This window comes from Mugil cephalus, chromosome 16 (genome assembly GCF_022458985.1).
Source record: "Mugil cephalus isolate CIBA_MC_2020 chromosome 16, CIBA_Mcephalus_1.1, whole genome shotgun sequence".
Lineage (NCBI taxonomy): Eukaryota > Metazoa > Chordata > Actinopteri > Mugiliformes > Mugilidae > Mugil > Mugil cephalus.
This window is the reverse complement of record NC_061785.1, coordinates 8779533-8794736: the sequence shown is the minus strand read 5'-3', so window position 1 is coordinate 8794736 and position 15204 is coordinate 8779533. Positions and strand designations below refer to the sequence as shown.

Here is a 15204-nt window from a genome sequence, read left to right as displayed (position 1 = left end):
ACACACACACACACACAAGGTTCCCATTCCCTGCATACCTTGTGCTCCGTCTGAGGCTGGCTTCCAGGAAAGAGGCACTTTAATTGAGTTGAGTTTTTACGGCTTGCCTGGTGTTAGTGTGCGTATGAGAAGGAGCGAATGAGGTGTCTTTGAGTGTTTGTGTGCGGAAAGAGTTGAAACTGCTGCTAATAGTGCATCCGCGGTGTTTCACACCCTTTTCCTTTTTTTTTTTTTACAACGCGCACATATCTCTGGACACGAGCCAGACATCTGAGAGGATAACGTTTAATAACCACCTTTACAGCCCCCCCCCCCCAATCCAGGTAATTACAATGATTCAAAAGCTCCTCATTTCGTCATGACTCTTACAGGAAAAATGTCTCAAGTTGCCCGCTGGACGCTTGTGAGAGTGTGGATGACACTATTTGTTTATGGGAGGAAAATTGAGTGGGCACTTACAGACAAAAAATGACGTAGGTCAAGAGGCAAACAGAAATGAGTGAGCCGTCTTCCCAAAGAAAGAAAGGAAGAAAGAAAAAAAAAATCCAACCAGAATAATCCAGTTTTACACACAAACACATTGTCTAAATAAGCCAGCTCAGATCGCTGTGACTCATTTTATGTTCCACGTAGTTGCCTAGTGAGCGACTCTGGAATATTTTGCCAGTATCCTTCGCTCCTCTCGTGAATCTCACACACTCACAGAAAGTCTTTCCACCGTGATTCATTTTGTCGGGTTATGACTTGCTTGCGTCCAGCTCAACAGTTGTCAACAGTGTCCCCCCGCCAAGCACAACACCCGGCTCTCAAAACAGCTGAGCTCGGTTTTGGAGTTGCTCTATTTTTTTTTCTTTATTTTTCTTTGTGTGTATGTGTGTGTGTGTGTGTGTGTGTGTGTGTGTGTTGTGCGTGCGCCTCTCAACAATCAAAACATTCACGCCGAACGCCCGCGGACGCCGCCCCTCGAGGCTTTGACACGCCGTTTTTTAATGCAGCATGAGGAAATGGGAAGCAAGTTGAGCAACGGGAAAGAATGTTTTGACTAATAATGTTCTTGCAGTGATTAAACCCTTGTCAACAGATTCTTATTCATTTCTGAACCCCTGCCAATGTCAGCCGAGTCGAGAGCCTAGAAGGTGGAAAGAATATTAAGAGGTTAGGAATATGCCCCGCGACTAGCAACCAACAGTGGGCTTCCAGGAAGGGCCTCCGGTTTGCTGATCATTTCTTCCAGGAAGGCTTTTTGTTGGCTGCTCGGCGCTTATAGGAAAGACGTTCGGTTGGCCCATCAGTTCGAGTATTGTCACAGCCGCTTCTGATAAAGCCAGACCAGCTTCCAGGAAACCAGAGATTTACCCTCTAGCATTCCATCATTCCTTCACCATCAGAGCAGACAGACAGAGGGAGCAGAAAGAAGGGGGGTATAACAGGGACATGGATCAATAAAAACCATATGGGAAGCATGCGGACAGCCACTCAGGAACTATGTGTGCGTTTGTGCGTGTTCACGGTCCCTGTGAAGACTCGCCGGCCCCGGCTCTTTGTGACACATTCAAACCACAATATTGTTCTGAGCTGACACGCTTTCGCTCGGCAGCGCTTGTGAAATATTTGTGACTAACTTTATCTCAACGTAATGGTTTTCCAGGAACACCTGGACAGCCAGTCATATGGGTGCGGCTAATCGCTTACCGGCTGGAGAGCACAAATAAAACTGCTACAATCTGAAACGCACAAAAGGCAGCTGCGAGGCATGTCATGAGAGACGTAGCGCAGTTTTATCCCCGGAGTTTTGCTTTTTGCCCTCTGTTCACAGCTGCACAGGCGTAGCGGCAGGGAGGCTCGGATGCCAAATGGCTTACTGTAACGGCATGGACTCTGACCAAAACCCCTCCAACACTCTCAGGTGTCACTGTGTCCCTTTCAGCCAGCAAACCGGACTGCATAGTATTTGAACTTGAGAGTGTAGCAGACACTGACACGAGTTCAAGCGCTCCCATATGCTCATACATTTGTGGTGAGTAAGAGGTTTTTAGTCATGAATGAGCGGCAGCGCCTGTGAGTTACCAGCAAGATTTAAACCCTTTTAGGAAAACGCTGCGTTAAAAAGAATCCCTCGTACAAATAAAAGCCCCTTCGTGAGCAAAAGGAAAAACTCTGAATGTAAATAAAGAGCAGAATACAGTTCTGTGTCAAGTCCTTTTTTTTTATATCCTTTAAAGGAAGATGTAGGAATGCAGCGACAAAGCGACTATGAAATGTTCATAAAACTCTGCAAGTTATAGCTCTCATAAGGAAATAAACCTTCAGCAACCTTGGGGGCAACATGTTTCAGACGAAGACAAACGGCATGTGACACAAACACAGAGTTCCTCAATCATTTAAGGAAGGAAGGACACACCATTCACAACTTTGGTGAGATGCTGATAGCGGGCTCAGTGCTTGGCATGAACCCAAATAGAGCCTTTATAAATCCATAATGGACGGCGTCAATCTGACAAACTGTACTTATCAGTGCACTGAAAGGAAAGTAGGTGAAATGACCCTTTGTTAGTCTGCTGACTCTCTGCTAACTGTTGCTAGGTTACCCAAAACAACAACCAGAATGCAGGGAACATGTGAACGTAATTAGCAATTCTTTAAAAATGTATAAGGATAACAGAGTTTAGATGTAATGTGGTGACAAACGCCTGGCACGGTTAGCAAGCATTTAGCCTTAGCATGATTGCTATAGGAAAATATTATTAACCAGCTTTCACTTTTTTGAGGGGGTTGGGTGTGACTACACTAATCAACTCTTTCAGTGCTAACTAACTATGCCTAAAGGTAAAACAACGGTAACACAAGGAGTCGGGACGTGACAACGGGAAGGATCTCTCCAACAAACGGTCCATTATCCCTGTTGAAATGTCGGCTAGCACCGTCCATACACCAGCAATATGTTTATATCAGTTACCTAGGCAACCACTTCCAGAAGCTTCCACTAGCAACCGCTAGCAACGTCATTTTTAACCTTTTAAACAAAAATGTGGCAGTGTCTGGTTGTTTTAGACTCATTTTATTAGCTTTTTCTCAAGTTTTTTTTAGCAAACGTTTACTGATTTAACCACACTATCGATCATTTTCAGTCACAAGGCCACCCTGTATGAATGTAAGTCCGACAGTCACTAAATGTTAGCTCAGTTTTTGATCTCCAGCACCCAAACTGGCTCCTTTTGGGTTTTCACAGCAGTTTAATCTTGATCTGGGCCACTAACCAGTCAGAACAAGTGAGTCACCGTCGAATTGTCTTGTTGTTCTCATATTGACACCATAAACTTGATTATGAGTGCTTTTATAATGTTAAACTCCACTTCCTATAGACTGTGAGGCACAGTTGGACCTTGAGTTAAGTTTTTTTCCGACTGATTATATATCTGCAGCAATCAGACAAATTAGAATATAATGTTTATGGCAGGATAAAAGAAAAGATAAGATGAAGTTGCTGAATTTCGTGATAGTGCCGTATCAAACAGGAGATCAAAGACTTAAGCTGAGTCCTGAACTGCTCAGTTATTCACTATTCCCTAACACACATTCGACAGTTCACTCTGATTGTGAGCCAGCAATCAATATTTTTGATTTTCTACTGTGACTGACAGACGAAGAGCCGCAAATTGGTGATTTGTGCATGTGGAAAAGTAAACTAACAGAGTGCTTAGTGTCACGCTCATAGCCTCGATTTTCTGAAGCAGCATAGTTGGTTGCGACACTCTGGACAAAATGAGTCATGCTCTCTCAGAAACGTGGAATCACCAGAATCATTGGTTTATCCTCTAAGGAGTATGAACATCTGTACAGAAACGGAGTGCGCCGGTCCATTTTGTTGAGGCAGAAATACTGTATAAAAACAGAATGGAAGAGATGTGCTGATGGTGCCAGAGGAAAAGCCAGGGGGCTGGCAACTTAACAGGAATGAATCATCTGGGAATCACGCATGTCTGCACCAAATTTCACTGGAATCCATCCAATGGTTGTTGAGAAATTTCAGTCCGAACGAAATGCCCTAAGAACGATCAGCACGTCAACATCTACTCGGAATTAATTATTTTCACTTACCTGCCAAGGCATTACACACTCGCTATTAATCTAAGTTTATATGACTACTGGGTGTATGGATTGTCAACAGCAGGAAAAGTGTCTCTGGTCATCCTTCAGTTACACAATAAAGAGGCGACAAACTTCAAAGAGGCTCCAGAGCCGTTGGCTTTTCTTTATTAATGCTCTCTGTTGGGGTTTCCACATTGGATCTAATCGCTACTTGCCTCTTTCCCTACAGGTTACAACAACTGCTGGAAGATCAGAGTCAGATGAAAAAAAACCAAAAAAAAAAACAAAACGGGGATGAGTCAAGACCCGAAAACACTTTCTTGGGTTTGTTTCAAATTACACACCAGGTTTTTTACAGGGATTTCTCTGCAAATTAAACTCGGCAGAAGCCTCCAATCCAAACTGGGGATCTTGAATATGAACAGTGGCACTTTTCTGCTTTCTTGGTTCACGGACTCTTCTGTTTCATCTCAACATGGACTCAATTGGATTAAACAGACCCCGAACGCTGAGCCCTCTGAATCGAGCCCATTCAGCTATTGGCAACCTCCCACCCCCACCCCACCACCACCACCACCACCACCACCACCAATCCACCCACCAACCCAACATGAAACAAATGGCTCGGGCTCTATGTGTGCATACTTGATTTTACCTTATGAGAGCGGCCCACTCATTAAAAGCCAATAACCATTAGTCTATTTGAATACACTGCTCGCTCATGAACCCCCCCCACACCCACTCCCCCCTTTCCCGTCCTTTTTTGTTTTAAATGTGAGGGATCACATTTGTTCCTGAAAGAAGAAAACGGGGGGTCGGCAGTGTGTTTGTGTGTTTGTGTGCGTGTGTGTGTGTGTGTGTGTGTGTGTGCGAGCGTTCGAATTCATGAGCCAATCAGCGAGCTGTATAGACACTGAGCCCCCCAAGTACTGCTGGTTTATAGGGCTCAGCTTCAGAGAAGTCACATGACTTCCCAGAGAGAGAGAGAGAGAGAGAGAGGGAGAAAGAGAGAGAGAGGCGATGTGGGAAGGGTGGATGAGGAGAAGGAGTAAGAACAGGGTCAGGAGGGTGACAGGATCGCGGTGAGGGGTGAGCCGAAGGTAAATGAATGAACCAGAAGGAGGAGGAAAAAAAAAAAAAAAAAAAGATGCGACTGTTCCTGGAAATGAGATTGTACAGGCTGCTCAGGGTCTATAATTACAGCTGAATGAACGAAATAAGAAATGACAGAGAGAGGAGAAGAAGAAGAAGAAGAAGAAGAAGAAGAAGAAGAAGAAGTCAGCGAGTGAATGAATGAAGGATGAAATGAATGAGCACACACACACACACACACACACACACACGATAGCGGTTGTAGCTGATTACTACAGCGGTAATCTTGATGGTCTGGTTAACCCTTCATCATACCATCACACAGTCCTCAACCACAACCCGTAATGAGAGCGATCCAAAAAAAAAAACAAAAAAAAAAGAATACACTCACACGCCAGATCATTAGGTACACTAGTGAAAACAAACGAATTCCCGTACAGCAATCCTTTAATCAACAATAAAATTGTAACCGATGCAACAAAACGTCAATTAAAATCACTATTTGAAGTTTATAATGTTACAACGGTCAATAATATGTTACTTTAAATGTAAACATCATAACAAAGTCTCTTACGAACAATAAAAATCTAAATATTACATCAGGGAGAGATTTAATGAGATTACTGAGTCAACCTGTTACACAGACTCGCCAGTTTATTAGGAACACTAGTGAAAGCAGTTTTGCATGAAATCTCGTCCGCATGGAAGTTATTGTATTCAGATCTTTATTTTATTTTATTTAAATACAGTTCTGGGTTCAAATCCTTTGGCCGACTGGGGACTGGAATTAACCCTTTGACTGTCATTGTAACTGCATTCTGACCTTTATTTGTAGAAGTAGTAGTGGTGCTCAATTTCTCATTCTGTACCTTTTAGTTTGTAGTAAGATGCACAAATTTGCCCATGTGTAAACACATTATAGTCTATACACAAATATCTAAGCTGTAGTTTTTATACTTTTTGAGATATAGGGCTTGAAAAATATACATCACACAACTTCAGTGTTATATTATATTGTATGAATCCGTACAATCGTGTGAACATTTCAATAATGATATGTCAAAATAGTCCGTTTGCAGTACAAACTATTAACATAGATTAAAAATAAATGATATTTAATCATGTTTCTTCGTGTGGAAGCCGAAGGGTTAATTTGTGATTGTAAACCGGCCGTAGGGTGTGAATGTTTGTCCGTCTTTGTGTTAGCCTTCTGATAGGGTCCCTGCGAGGGTGTACTCGAGGTTAGGTTAGGCTACAGCGCCCTCCCCCACGCCCACTCCCCCCCCACCCCCTCTGTGATCCTTCAGAGGACAAAATGCACGAAATAAATGAATTTGTTTAAAATAACTTAGAGAGCTGTTGATTCAACTGTGTCACTCTGGAGGCTGTGGTTTGTAGTACTATTGAATTGTATCGTGCTGTACTGACACATGTTCTTAATATTTTGACATTTTCGTCAGTGGGTTAGGCTAAATAAAATAAACACTTTTGTGTTTAATTTAATCCAGTTTAACAGCACTATAAACTACTTTCTGAAGCTGTTTCATTATAAACTGGACATTATAACAGTTGTGATGGATGATTTAGTGCAGGACTCTTATTTATTGTACCTAATAAACTGGCAAGTGGGTGTATCTTCTCCACCAGTTGTGTCTGGTCAGGGACTTTGAGAATATTAGCCTAAAGTGGAAAGGAATAAAACGTTGCTTGAGCACTCAGGTCATTTAAAAATCCTTTTTTGTGTCTTTCCAGAAGCAATTTTTTGGTTACTATAGCCCACAGGCTTTGTTGTAAAAAGGGTTTTCTTTGGGACTGTTTGGGTCTAGGATGTTGTTCCAATGAAAACTGTTCACAGCATGTTCTGTGGAAACACGTGATGCCGTTCCTCAAATGTCAATTTTGCAGCCACAAACAAAATTCCATTCGACTTAGTAGAAATGGGATGGAAACGAGGGGACATCGCGAAAGTTAACAAGCAAAAGTAAACAATAGCAACACAAGTATGAGGACGCCCCTGTCCATTGTTTGTGTTGGGCCCCTCAGGCCCCCGTGAATGGAAATCGTATTGCTTCAGCTTGCAATAATATTTTACACAACATTACGCTCCAGAACGTTGTGGCAACAGTCAGGGGAGAGGGTTTCAACACAGCGATGCCCACATGCAACTATTCTCTGAGTTTTGCCGTGGGAGAGCTCGAACTGACCTCATCTGACACCTTCAGGATGAACTGCGCGCCGGGTCCTCGGATCAGATGGCATCAGTGTCGGAAATCACAAGCGCTCTTTTGTGGCTTGACGGGAGAAAATTCCTGCAGCGAGTCTTACCAGAAGAGCTCTTATCACAGAAAGATTAAAGGCCTTTGTTTGGGACCAATGTTCAGGCTGTCACATATGGGTGTAATACTCAGATGTGTGTGCGTGTGTGTGTATTTTTGTCCATAAAGTGCATGTGTGTGGTCGTAGGTTACCACAGACAGATGCCTTTTTTTTTTTTTTTTTTTTTGTAAAAACGTAAACCGACCCTTTAAGAGTCTGAAAACAAGCACGGAGGACTCCCCCCATTCCGCTGAAGAATTTACACCATCATGCCTCCTCTGCTTTCTCAGACCAGCGCAAAAAAAAAAAAAATGCGAGGATGTGTGTTACTCATGTTGTGGGGACATAAAGTTGTTTGTATGGTCACGCTGCGGGGACTCCGTTTTTGGGGACAAAACATTAAAATCAATCAACATTCTGGGGTGAAGCCCGGGTTAGGGTTACGGTAATAAGAGTTAGACAAGTACTGGTTATGGTGCGTGTCCGGGAAATCAATTATGTCCTCTGAAGTGATGGAAACACGAACCACGTGTGTGTGTGTGTGTGTGTGTGTTCTTGTTCATGTGAAGTTGTGGGGCCCAAATTCTTGCGGATCACCAACGCTGTGGGGTCGTGTTGACCTTGTGGGGCCCCAAAACTTTTTGAGGGTAAAAACTTGTTTTGCTCGTAGAGTTAAGGTTAGAGTTGGGTCATGGTTTGGATTTAAGTTAGAGTTTAGTGGGGGGCGGGGGGCATGCATTATGTCAATGGAAAGTCCTTTCAAAGATAGAAAAATAAGTTTACGCGTGTGTGTTTGTGAGGTAAAGCATGTCCACATGGTCCGTGACATTTAAGGTGGTGGGGGTGGTGGTGGGGGGGATAGTGTGAAATGTGAAACAGATGTTACTCTTGTTTCGCAGGCACCGATGTCGACACCTTTACCCCGCACGATGTGTGCGCATGTGTGTGCACGAAAAACCTCAACCGGGGGGGAAGGTTTCCCATAAACACCTGTTTTGTTCCGGTTAATATCTCCCGTCATGGTGAAGAAATGATGGCCTCAGTGAAAGAGGAGAGAGAAAGAGAGATAGAGGGAAGGGGGAGGAGGGGAGGGGAGGAGGGGAGGGAGGGAGGGAGGGAGGGTCACCTCCATTCCCCTCCGTCTGCGAAAGAGAAGAGCTCATGTGGGATGAACACATTCGTTTATTCATTCGGCCCCGTCTATTTTCAGCCCAGTGGGTTTATGGTTATTGGAAAGGCGTTGCCGTCTCGCTCCTTCCCAGAAGGAGTCAATATTTCTCCCTCTCCTTCATTTCTCCCTCTCTGCCTCTTTTTTCTCTAATTCAATATTTTCTCCAAAACGTCGCTCCGCACAGGCAGGCAGGCAGGCAGGGAAGGCTGGAAGGCATGTGAAAAACAAAACAAAACAAAACACAATTAAAGACACGCTGATGAAAAAAAAAACAAAAAAAAACATGTGAGTGCCAACAGGGATCCCGTAAGAACTCCTGCCCGGGACATCTGTCTGCCACCTCCCTCGTCTTATCACACTTACCCATCGCTGCTCCTCCGTCACGCTCGCTGGTGCACGTTCACGGGGCTCCCGAGACCAACTGTGGCCTTTTTCTTTTTTTTTTTTACAAGGCAAATGTTTGCTAATGACTTTTAATGCTGACTTGTTATGGATCATAAAACATGGATGTGTTTCTGGTAATATCAGCGTTAACTACAGCGCGGTGCGCTCCTGATAACGCACACTGGGACTTTTGTGAAGTGATTACAATCAGATAAGACAGAGGTTATGCGTGTGAGTGGGAAATGTGTGTGAGGGAGGGGAGGGAGGAGGGAGGGAGGAGGGGGGAGGGGGAGGATTGATGCGAGCGTAGCTGTTGCATTTGTAGGGCAGAGAGGGGAGCGTTGTTTGGGGATGAGGACACCTCCCTCGCAGCCTATCTCTGTCCACGGTGGAGAAATTCCCACAAGCCTTCACCTCCAAATATTGACTCAGTCCGAGAGGCGCGAGGGAGCCGGGGCTTTATCGCTGGTAAAAATAGAGGACAAAGCTGGATATAACTACTTTAGTTTGGGCTTGATTATGACATGTGTAAATATAGCCATCGCCCATAACATTAAAACCACCGAGGGAGGCGTTCCTTGAATCCAGGTGCCATGTGCTCCCCTGATAAGCGGTCTGGTCTGCAGCTGTGACACATTTCTACCAGAGCCAGCATCAACTTTTTTTTTTTTTTAGCAACTTAAGCTACAGTAGCTCCTGCCTGCCGTGTCGAACCACACCACACTAAGAGTCTTCCCCACTTTTGATATGTACTGACCACTTCTGTCCAGGACCGGTCTGCAAGCTCTACAGTTTTGCACCCAGTCATCTATCCATCAGTAGTAAGTATGTGAATAAATAATCAGAAATGGAAAAAATAGAGAGACTTATAACTTTTTTTAAAATATTTTTTTATATTGCACTTAAGATCTATTTCTGTAACATAACTATTTTATATATAATGTTCACTTGTTGCCTAATAAACCCCATCTACTAACAGTTCCCATCACAACCAAGTGGTCTTAATGTTATGGTTGATCAGTGCATGTGTGTGTGTGTGTGTGTGTGTAGAGGCCTCCTCTCTTGAGATGCACTGAATGTAGCACGGGTTGAGCAGAATTAGCTTTCCGGGCCCTGTGCGTGGATAAAGTTCAGGCCAAAAGCAGGCGTGTGACCCCTGAAGAATCAGAATCAGAGTTATTTGAGAGCATCTGTGACTACGACGTGGAGTAAACACAACAACACGCTGGCACGCTAACAGACGGACACACGCAGATGCTCGGAGACATTTACACATGTCGCTGGGCTTTAATGACGCGGGACACGCTGAGAGAGTTACACGAGCAAATGTGCTCAGATGGGAACTGCAGGGCACGTAAAGTCGCGGCGTATTTGGATTGAAGGAAAAGTGGAGGAAAAACATTTGAGATCATTTGGCGGGAATAAATGTGTGTCTGTTTTCATAAATTGGTGATTCACATGTTGGAATCTGAACACACGGGTGGTAGGAACACTAAAATGATGCTTAATATGATCAAGTGAAAATAAAACTAATTTAAAGCCTATAATGTTTAGTTTTTGCAGCAACAGCATCCAAAAGATGTTAAATTAATACTTTTAATACTTTTATAAATGTAAAAAACAAACAAAAAATCACTTAAACAATCAAACAAACAATAAAAACATAATTTAAAGATGTCTGGGTAAGTTTCTAATGAGACGCAACCTATTAAATACATTCACTTGGAAGTTCATTGGGTTCACTCGGGAAAACATTCTCCAATAAATATTAACTTTGGAAAGGTTATGAGTTGCAGCATAAGTTTGAAATAACTGGGAGAGCTGTTGATTCATCATGTTGGAGCGTGTGAATCTCCAAACTACATCCTCCAAACTGATCATACAATTAAAAAAAAAAAAAAAAAACCATAAACGGAACATTATAACTTTAATAAAGTAGGAACGTTACGTTAGAATACATTTGTTTTCACTGGTGTGCCTAATGTTTTGGCAGGTGGGTGTAAATGAGGGGAGCTCGTTGTTGAACGGATCCTTTTATCGGTGATGGATAATAAAAATACTTTGCATTGCTGAGATTTTGGCGCCACCCTGAGGCCAGAACCGCTCGGTGCATTCAGATGCGTCGATAGGTAATCCATTAACTTCCCTGGGAGTGAATGATTATGGATTAGTGCTCCAACAATCCAAAGTTCAATTGGAAAAACAAAAAAACGAAAAAAAAAAAACTGCTGAAAAGATGGTTTGAACTGGGTCATCATGTCGCTGAAAATATTTTCCCGCAGGTCCTTTTTATCTCTTCTGAAGCCGCTTTGCGCGCAAGATGCTTCTGCTGCGGTTTTGGGACGGGTCCCCACGAGGGGCTACTACAAAACCGGGAGTCCGCCTGGTCATCCTGGACCAAGCGGGATGGCGGACCGCGTCCGCGTGGTGGACCTCCGCAGCGACACGGTGACCAAACCGGGTCCGGCGATGCGCCAGGCCATGGCGGAGGCCGAGGTCGGAGATGATGTGCTGGGAGAGGACCCCAAAGTTAATGGTCAGACCCAAAGAGATGCTAAACTAAACTCTCATACCATTTCTTTATTTTTTCATTTAAATATACAAATATTCAGCAGTAGAGTTTATTATTAATATTATTTGTGCTCTCCCCTTCCAAGTATATTTTATTGTTTCTTAATATGCACATGCAACCACGTGAAAACAATTAAAGATTTTCCAGTTGATGTCAAAACAAACTGTTTTATGTTGGCTTTTAAATCCAACGCCCTCTCTGTTCTTTGACCCTCTATTCCAACTGCACACATGGCTCTCCGCCTTATCTAAACCCTGCATCTTTATTTGTGAAACATAACATCACAACTTACATAAACCCTTTGACTGTGCCTTTTGACTTGATTTGTGCAGAGTTGCAGAAATTTGCAGCTGATATGTTTGGGATGGAGGCCGCCCTCTTCGTCCCCTCAGGGACCATGAGTAACCTCATCGCAGGCGAGTGGTGCTTTCATTTAGGATTATCAGGTTGTTTTTGTTGTTTTGTTCCTTTTTTTGAGGTCATGTCGTTAAATGTTCATGCACTTCATTGCTCAGTGATGGTGCACTGCAGGGAGCGGGGCGACGAGATGATCGTGGGCGATCTGTCCCACCTGCACATCTACGAGCAGGGAGGTAGCGCACAGGTGAGGGCGACACCTGTGGGTCAGCGTCATCCGTTTTATGTTCTGGCTCTGAAGGGCTCCGTGTGGTTTCATTGTGTTCGACTCAGCTGGCTGGAATCCACGCCACCACGGTGACCACCCTCCCCGACGGCACCTTTGATCTGGAGCAGCTGGAGTCGAAGATTCGCCACGGTTACCCGGACCCCCACTACCCCCGCTCGCGCCTCGTCTGTGTGGAGAACACGCACAACGTGCAAGGAGGACGGGTCCTGCCCCTGAGCTTCCTGCAGGAGGTGCGTGTGTCCTTTGTTGACCCAAAATGCACAATTTGTGGGTTTATGTCTGTGCTTCAGCTTTTGTTTGTTTAACTAATGTTGATGTTCTCCTTTTGTTCTTGCCCTGAATGCTCACACAACATTAAAACCCGTGATGATCTCATTAAGATGTGACATTCTCCTGGGATGTTGCTTTGAAACCTACCGCCAACTAGCAACATGGTTCCTTCCAACCTTTAGCCACATAGATAGATAGATAAGGACCTCATACATAATCTGTACAGAGAAAATCTATATACACAATGTATACAAGAATAATACAAGTAGTGAAAGGCAAAATAAAATGAATTACACCAAAAAAAAAACACAACAACCATTGACAATTTTCAGAAAACAAGAAACAAATGATAATTTTAGCAAGCATATTGGTCAAAAAATGACCAGTTATGCTATTAGGCTAACGATGTGCAAAATGTGCCAGTAAGAATAAGTCCAGTGTCCAGTGATGCTGCTCCCCCAGCAGAGAAAAGGACAACACACTGCACACGAAAACCACGTACCTGTACTCCACTACATCCTTCACAAGGTCCACATTAAGCAGGAGGTGACGTCTTTCAGCCCCACTCCACAAATCTGTCCATCAGCCCTCAACGCTCCTAGAAACGTGCAAAATATAGACAAAAAAATCAGAAAGACAAAACAGATAAGGGCAGAAAACTAAAATAATACAACAGGTCAATATGTTAAAGGCATTGTTCACTGTCGACCGTTGTTTTGCTTGTGTGTTAAAAACCTTGAGGTCTGTCAATGTTTTGATTTCAGGTGTTGCAGAGTTTTGTACCAGTTACCAAAAAAAGATGTCCGTCCGAAAGTTTTTGTGCGTTTTGCTGTTCTGCACTTACTGCTTCTCGCAACTCCAGTTCTAATTTTCATGTTTACGAGAAGCCTATAAAAGTGTCAGATGATATTTCTTGATATTTCTCCAGTGATGCCAACGTACAGTCCAGGAAGCCTCATTTTTCCTGTTTCATTCTGCCACTGAATGACCGTGATAATGAGATAATCAGCGTTATTCATTTGCACATTGCTGTTGAGCAGTCGGTTATGATATTATGTCTAGATAACTTTTTAATTTCGAGCGTGGAGGGCGACTTTGCCACATCCATCCAGAGACTATGAACTAAACATTGCCTTAGAGATAACTGTCACAGTTTCCAGTAATGTCCCCAATTAAATAAACTAATAAAGCGCAAGATAATTTTTTTTTTTTATTTTATTTTAAATTATTTTCCCAGAATGACTCTTCCTGGAAATGTGAAATCATCATTACGGACATTGTTTTTTTTTTTTTTTTAAAAAAAAAAAAAAAAAAAAAAAAGGAACCCGTCTCAGATGTTGTGACGATGTTGGGTTGGTTTGTGTTTCCACCTCCAAGGTTCGCTCTTTAGCCGATCGGTACGGCCTGTCCCTGCACATGGACGGGGCCAGGGTGATGAACGCTGCCGTGGCCCTCAGGGTTCCCCCATCCACCATACTGCAGCACACGCACACCGTCAGCGTGTGCCTCTCCAAAGTGAGTCTGAACACTATACAGTACAACAAATAAACAAACGATGTGAGCAAGATTAAGACATTATCTTGTGTGTGTATCAGGGTTTGGGTGCACCTATAGGTACCATGCTAGCCGGACCCCGGGACTTCATATCTCGAGCGGTACGTTGCCGTAAAGCCCTCGGCGGAGGGATGCGGCAGGCTGGTGTGATAGCAGCAGCTGGAAAACTGTCTTTACAGGACATGGTGGAAAGACTGGAGGAGGATCACAGCAACGCCAGAACCTTTGCTCTCGGTTAGTAACTCATTCATCAATTTGCCAAAATCTAATCTGGCTCCCAGTGTCGCCCCTGCTTTTTTAACTTTTACTCCTCTCCCAGCTCTGCAGAACTGCAACCCTCCTCTGTTTGCTGTGGACATGGCGGCCGTGGAGACAAACATCCTGCGTTTCTCTTTCCAGGAGCACAATCTGAGTCCTCATGACTTCTGCGCACGCATGGCTCAGGTTGGCGAGGGCGAGGAGGAAGCGCTCGGCCAGGGGATTCGAGTTCTCATGTTCCCTCACTTTGGGAAGTCCGTGAGGGCTGTGTGGCATCTTGGGATATCTGCCGAGGACACCCAGCTAGCTATACAGAAGATGCAATTTGTAGCTTCCCAGTACTTGAAGGAAAAAGTCAGGGCTTCGTAAGACGTGTAGCCTAATGAGGAGTAGTGATATTGGATGAATTTCACACAATAAGGTAGAAAAACACTGGAGGATCTCAGGCACAGATAAAAAGTCATCTCGGGGACATTTGGGTGCTGACGTCTTTGTATTCCTTGATTTTTAACATTAGCATTCATTAAATTTAATTAACACTGTTTCTGATCTAAGTTGTTTTATTTATTAAAGTTTTTTCGGGGTGTATTATATGTCTTCAATAAGTGAGATATAAAATACACATCCGGCAGATATTCATTTTTGAACTTGCCTCACTCATCCTTTTACTGTCATCCGTGTGGGGCTTCATTGGAACAAGGTAGAAAGAAATTTGACCACAAGATGTCACTGTTATGTAAGCCCTTGATATAAACGGAATAATAGTAAAATTGACTGACTGTAGAATAAAATGATATGACTTCTGTATTATATAAAAATAAGTGTTTTGAGCCACAGCTATTATTTCGTGCT

General features: G+C 43.5%; 1 protein-coding gene across 2 annotated transcripts; it reads left to right on the top strand.

The window, feature by feature from the left end:
• The first annotated feature begins 9416 nt into the window (after nucleotides 1-9416).
• tha1 (threonine aldolase 1) lies at nucleotides 9417-14894 on the top strand. Of its 2 annotated transcripts, XM_047609096.1 has the most exons (8): nucleotides 9417-9873; nucleotides 11335-11588; nucleotides 11957-12040; nucleotides 12140-12228; nucleotides 12315-12500; nucleotides 13918-14055; nucleotides 14136-14328; nucleotides 14414-14894. In XM_047609096.1, exons 2-8 carry the CDS (start codon nucleotides 11459-11461, stop codon nucleotides 14719-14721), a joined length of 1128 nt encoding a protein of 375 aa, XP_047465052.1. In that variant the 5' UTR covers nucleotides 9417-9873; nucleotides 11335-11458; the 3' UTR covers nucleotides 14722-14894. The 2 variants fall into 2 exon arrangements, with proteins under 2 accessions (XP_047465052.1, XP_047465051.1); XM_047609095.1 differs by lacking the exon at nucleotides 9417-9873 and having other exon boundaries at nucleotides 11207-11588.
• The last annotated feature ends 310 nt before the right edge of the window (nucleotides 14895-15204 follow it).